Source organism: Arachis duranensis, chromosome 4 (genome assembly GCF_000817695.3).
Source record: "Arachis duranensis cultivar V14167 chromosome 4, aradu.V14167.gnm2.J7QH, whole genome shotgun sequence".
Lineage (NCBI taxonomy): Eukaryota > Viridiplantae > Streptophyta > Magnoliopsida > Fabales > Fabaceae > Arachis > Arachis duranensis.
The window spans coordinates 1,735,455-1,742,074 of record NC_029775.3 but is presented as its reverse complement, the minus strand read 5'-3'; the positions used below and the strand labels follow the sequence as shown (position 1 = coordinate 1,742,074).

General features: G+C 35.9%; 1 protein-coding gene across 1 annotated transcript in view; it reads right to left on the bottom strand.

The window, feature by feature from the left end:
- Positions 1–1,263: 1,263 nt before the first annotated feature.
- The window catches only part of LOC107482399 (protein transport protein SEC23), a 9,036-nt gene continuing 3,679 nt past the window's right edge, over positions 1,264–6,620 (bottom strand). Inside the window, exons 3-12 of the mRNA XM_016102865.3 lie at positions 6,195–6,356; positions 5,356–5,498; positions 4,542–4,617; positions 4,225–4,397; positions 4,038–4,119; positions 3,788–3,865; positions 2,899–3,060; positions 2,545–2,808; positions 2,285–2,389; positions 1,264–2,027 (exon numbers count right to left, since the gene is read on the bottom strand). Of these exons, the coding sequence (XP_015958351.1) occupies positions 1,881–2,027; positions 2,285–2,389; positions 2,545–2,808; positions 2,899–3,060; positions 3,788–3,865; positions 4,038–4,119; positions 4,225–4,397; positions 4,542–4,617; positions 5,356–5,498; positions 6,195–6,356 (1,392 nt within the window). The 3' untranslated portion in view covers positions 1,264–1,880. The remainder of the gene's footprint in view (positions 2,028–2,284; positions 2,390–2,544; positions 2,809–2,898; positions 3,061–3,787; positions 3,866–4,037; positions 4,120–4,224; positions 4,398–4,541; positions 4,618–5,355; positions 5,499–6,194; positions 6,357–6,620) is intronic.

Sequence of the window (6,620 nt, the reverse complement as noted above, 5' to 3'; positions counted from 1 at the left end):
TTTTAGTGCGGATCAGATTGAAAATTTACGTATCAAGTGTACTCCTACCCTAAATTCAGTAGATTGAAACCAAATCTATAAATGAGTGAATCTCAAATTAAGATCTTTGTCCTAGCACACTTGAACCAAGCATGTTTAGCCACTAAACTCAAACCAAACTTAAAAACCCTCTAAGTGCTGAACACGTAACAAAATCTGCTTACATAGAATATTGTGGTTAAAGACCCATTAATCCAAATCTATAACAAAAGAAAACGACAAATAATCCTTTTACAAACCATTGTTTGAACACTTAAACATGAATATTAAAATTGAGACATATGGATCCCCATGGTGACAAAGACAGCTATAGAACTCATACCTTCTTACAAACCATCATGCAAGCTTAAAAAAAAGGAGGACCACAAAATGGCAAGAAATGGGAATTTAAGAACAGAATATGATTGGGAAAACGTTGAGGGATTTGAGTGGGCAAAATCTGGGGGACAAGGTTGTGATCACGGTTCACGGTTGAGCCTAGGACTCCTTTGAAGCGTGCACCTGATCCTGCTTCTATGGTTCTGGCTTCCATGGACTGGAGTTTTGGTGGTGCAGGACAATTAGGGATGCTGTAGAAATGAAGAAAATGAAGAACCGAGGGTTATGGATCCTAATCTCAGTGGCAAAGGGAAGAAGGCGAAGACGATTGCTGATAATTGGAAAGGGAGCTTGGTGAGTGAGAATGGTGCTGATGGTGATGTAGTAGGTGCAATAGCTTTCTTGCATTTTGTGGTTGCTTGTAGTTTGCTTTCTAAGCTGACATTGAATGAGCAGCCACTTTCTCGGCCGTGGTTGCTGCTAACGAAGAGCTCCCTGAGCTGTACCAAATCACTGGTTTGACTCAGAAGATTCTCGATGAGGTCTTATTTGAGCTTCCGATGGCTTTGAACTTTGTTTTCTTGCTATTCTTTATTTTAAACTAGTGGTAGTGGGAGACTATGCTGCATGTATGATACCATAGTTATATCCTGAAATAATAGACAGGAACCTAGGTTAAGTGTCCACTCTTTCTTAATCTCTTAATGGTATTAAATTTTTATCTCATTTTTGAAGCATCTCTGATCAGTTATATGTAATTCTGTTTTGAAAATTTGTCAAATCATAGGGTTTTTAGGTCTAGTAAAGCAGAATGTAAAACACATTTTTCTAAATTGTGGCACACCGCCATTTTCACAAAACATATTACCAAGGAATTCCCATTTACGTTTTGATCAAGCAGCCATGTAACGAAAAGGGTTATCATCCTATTATCATAACTATAAGTATTCATTTTCAATATGATATATACTATTCTATAAGCTTAATAATATACAATACAAAATAACGAGGGAATAACTGAACAAACTCCATGGACATGACAATGAATTTCGTTACTCTGTAACCTATATAAAAATATTAAAAAAAAAGAAAAAGAAAAAGAAAAGAAAAGAAGAGAAAAATCTATATAGAATGTAATGCAGATGAACAACACGAAAATTAAGATCTAGGCCAAAAATAAAATAAAGACCTCATGATATCTCCCTCCTTTGCTTTTTTTGCTTTTGCCGCAGAGATAGCTCTATAACTCATTTTTATATCCTTTTTTTTGCGCAATATCCCAAACTCAATATATACATGCCTGTGGAGTCTTTATTCAACCCCACCAAAACCCTATATATTTCTGAGATATTCCTTACCTTCTCCAAATTCTTGAACCTTATCTTCATGAAGAACAGAGGAAAGAAAGGAAAAATGACTGAATACAACAGCACAACTGCGCGATGCAGGATGCACATCATTGTTCAATTCCTTAGTATGAATTCCAAAACCCATGAACTGTCAGTATGTCCTGATATGTGCCGTTAAGATTGGACAGCCAGCCTTTGGAGATGCTCAAAGAAAACTTGAAGACTCACATCATCAGTGAAGATTATGTCTGAACCCGCAGCCATCTCGTGTGCATTATTATATGTTGCTGATGGATTCAGCTTCGCTAATAAAAATCTAGCCTGTTTGATACCAACAAAACCTTGGTCAGGTTCCCATCATTGGTTATTCTGAAGTAATAATCAATCTGATTGGACAAATAAAAGGGGCGAAGAAAAACAAACCAAAAAAATAAAAAAACTGCTAATTTGTTGTTTGACTTGGAAATTTGGAATTAATATAATACCTCACTTTTGATATGGACAGATTTTAGAAAAAGATCATGACTAGCAAAATAAGACAAATAACAAGCAAAATGGTATTGGTAAATGACACTAACCTGGGAACCATGTTGATCGCACACTACCAATCTAGGAACAGGGAAACGTTCTCTAATTATCATTTGGGCATCATGATGTGGAGCTTGTAATAGTTGTGCAAATGCCTGTGCAATATTGAAGTTAGCAAAGTAGGACAAGAAACTACGATGAATGCAATACCGGAGATTAATTGTTTTAGGTTTTAAAAGCAAATATCGATCTGTGAGCACAATTTTTCAACTAGAAAAACATCTTTAGCAGGACATGAATAAGAACATACCTGGTGTTCTGGTTGGTTCTGGTATCCCAAGTTGCGCCACTGAGCTATTGTCATCCCGTGATAAATTACCACACTAAAATATGAATCTAACAACAGAATGCGGTCTGCAGCGATGGATGCTACATCTAATAAGGCAGGGCCAGGTAGTGAATTGAATGAATATGATATTAACGATGGCTGAATCATGACAGCAGCATTACTAATATTTTCTCTGTTTAACAACATGCGGAAGTAGGCAGTCTCATCTGGACTGTTGTTGAAAACCTGTCAATGCATATCACCACCCACATGCAACAAAGTTTAAACAAAGAAAATTGAAAATCAGGATAGGAAAAATATTGCAATAAAAGATACCTGTACAAACTGTGACCGCCGCAGATTAAACATAAATTGGGGGAAGAGTGAAAATGCAGGGTTTAATGTAAAAGATGATGGATCATCCTTGCGATAGTCACCAAATTTAGAACAGACGCGAATGAGGTATCGATCCAACCACCGTGTGGCATCAAATGCTTCCTGATCAAACAAGAAGTTATGCTCAGTTAGGCATTTGTATAATAAAATACTTGATATAAATTTTGCCACATGTAATACATGTCCAGCAATGTGGTTTTGATGTTAGATGAAATGGTTACTTCTCTAGCAGAGTTAACATGAGTAATTATCTCAAATTATTAAGCTATTAGGCTAAGGTTGTTTGACTTAGAATTCTCTAACATGTAATACATGCTCGTCTACCTTATGCTAAGCTGTGATCACACCCATGACCATTGGGTCATCAACATTTTAACAACATATCAACTAGTGCCTATCTAAAATGTTTAAGCTACTACATCCAAGAAAATGGGGATAATGCAAGAATGGGGATAATGCAAGGATATCCACTATCCCCTTTTTGTTTTCCTCTCACGTGGATGTTGAGTCACTTGGACTTCAAAAAAATAAAAATAAAAAATAAAAAGATGGGGACCAGTGAAGGGGATAACCATTGACAGCATGATTTTGGTTAATGAGTTAGCATGCTTTGAAAACACAAGAATTAATAGGGATGCAAAGTGGCATGCTTAAGTACATAGGTGGGTTACAACCATTCAATAAGTAGGAACATGGACGATGAGACAGTTAAAAAGGCAATTTTTGCAGTTAGCCAATAGTAAAACTAATGAATCACTAATAAGGAGTTGTAATACATTTTTAGGAACACTAATGAGAACAAAAGATAGAAAAAATAATAGTGATATACCTCAGTCTCCATTTTCAGAGAAGCATATCTAGCCATTACCACGGCAGCAGTTTCTTGGTCAAATCCTTGAATCAGTTCCTGATGAGAAAATCATGTTACTAAATTAAAATCCCATAATTAATGAATCTATCAATTTCCTTGTCATCAAATATTCGCCATACAAAGAAAATAATGCAGGGAATAACAAAATTTAAGAAAAAGAAAAAGAAACAACCACCAAACTGTACAAATAAAAGTAAAATGAAACTACCTCAGTGCTAACAGAACTATCTACCCATCTTCTAGTTACTGTTGTGACTCGAAGCACTAATTGACCATCTGGGCTCTGATAGCTGCAACAAGAAACGACCATCAACATTTAACTCCCAGAAGGATGCTGGAAAGTGGCATATAGTATATATAAGGGATAAGATATAAGAGATGCTATCAAGCACAACCTTGTAAGAAACTGCAGGTACAGCTGTTGGTTGGCAGCATTTGGTGTGTTTGACCGGTCACTTGATGAAAGATCAAACATCACTGTCAAGCACGTACTCTTGTCAAGACCACACATCTTCCATGCTGTTGTATTCCCCTCTCCTATTACAGTGTCAGCAACAGAAGGCCCTTTCTGCAGAATGTAAAAATAACCATCAAAATCCAGAAATATCATGTCATGCATATCTTAGTTCTGTTGAGCCAACACAAACGCCAATTTCAGAGCCAATTATGTATATGTATAGGAAATTGAGTTGGAAATATAAGATGCTTCAACCTTTTCCAATGATGTGCAAGGTCCAATTATTCCCTGAATTTTGATTTCCTTTGAACAATTTACCTCAAGGGTACCACTGAAACATAAACCAAGTTTGGCAGTAAGCATGCTTGATAGCACGGGAAGATATCTTAGAGAGAATAGGAAACAAGGAAAAAGGAAGAATGACAATACAAAATAAAACATGAAAAACAATATCGATAGCCCAAAATCAATCAAAAGGTGAAGTCAAATAATAATTCTCAAAAATAATTAAAAAAAAAACCACCGAAAAACCCACACATACATTAAGTGTCACCAAGTGAATTGGTCCAAAAAACTTAAAAGATGGTACCCTTCAGATCTTCAAGACATGCATAAATAGATAGAAGCAAGCTTTAGGAGTTTAGTGGAATAGCCCTAAAGGCCTAAACTGAATCCTATATTTTTCCACTTATTTTTGCTTTCACTAGTGACTTATTATTTGATAGTACATTTAACATATACTCAGAAATTCTCTCCATATTGGTAGCATTTCTTCACAATGTAACATGCTTCTCATAAAATTGAAAATACCTACTTTCTCATTGATGTAATGAAACATTGATTACATGTCAATGCTAAAGAAAGAAGGACCAAATATACCTCTCCAAAAGAAAATCCCTTAAATTCCAGATTAAGTATTAACTCACTAGCAAACAATTACTACAGAAAAGGTTGGGATCCAATGAAAGCAAGGAGGAAGCCAAATAACAGCCGTGAACAGAAGGCCAAAATAAACTGAAATTAGGTGAAAAGAAAACCAAGCATAACATCTGAATAAAAGATTACTTACTTGAAACAGAGACCAAGAGCTTGTTCCCCATCCTCAAAAACACGCTTAAAAGAGTCCCTAAAGACTGAATGACCAAAACTTTCAGACAAGACAACAAGGCCACCAGTTCTTTCAACTGCGACTTTCATTTCCGCAACTCCAACCTTTAATATTAAAGCATCCATGAATTAGTAGAAGACAAAGAATGAGAATAACCAGATCATAATAGTTTTCTTAAAGCAACATTCTTATAATGAGACCAGCTCTCTTTTTATGGAAGTCACTGATAAGGTAAGAACTCAAGATAGCTTCAGTGTGAAGAGGATAAAGCAAGCTTGATAATCATAATGTCATCAATATAATGTCCAAATGTTTGTAAATGGCACATATATCAATCACATTGAGTATATATGGTTTCACAGGCTTTGATGCCAACTGTTGTCAGATCAAGAGAGAGATGCCATTCAGGAGATACCCAAACAAGTCCGGAAAACTTCTTCAGCCGGGAATGCAAACTATGGATGACATTCTTCTAGGATACGAAAATTGAAAAAATCATTAAGGGTACAAAGATACGAGGATGGCTGCAAAGTTTTGGTTCAAAAATTGAAAAAATCCAATGTATAAAAACTGTAACTGTTCGAAAACAATTTCTAGGTATAATGATGCCTTTTAATATAGAATTTTGATGATTTACACGCTGATCAAAACTCATGCCAAGTGATTCAGAAGTCTCAGTTTCAGAGACCAATCAGATCTCTGACACCGGTCAGATATGTGATCTATCCATGCATTCTTTATCCAACTATATCCGTGAAGGAAATCGAGCAGTATGAGAAAATAAGTATTCTGACACAAACCTGATCAAGTGCAGAGGCAAAAAGATCTAAAACATGACCCTGGCTAACCAGCTGTTTGGCAATACTCTCATAAAATTTGACTGCCTTCTTAAAGTATGGTGCTGCATCTTTATCAAGATCTTTATGAGAACGCACTGGGTCAGATAGATCCTTTGACACAATCTGCATAGTAATTTCAAAATCAGAATTTGCCGCATTAGAAATGTTCTGTGGCTGATTTACTTATTTTGGTAGAAAAAGATATTCTGCAAGAAGAAAGGAAAGTAACAAAGAGGACGAGACAACCAAACCAAAATAAAAGATAAGTCCTAATGAACACCAATCCCTTCAAATGTCAGATGACAATATGCCCATGAAATAAACCAGAAGCATAGCACAAAGCAATGTCAGAAATGTAACTTTGTCTCAAATAAAGTCTACAGTTGG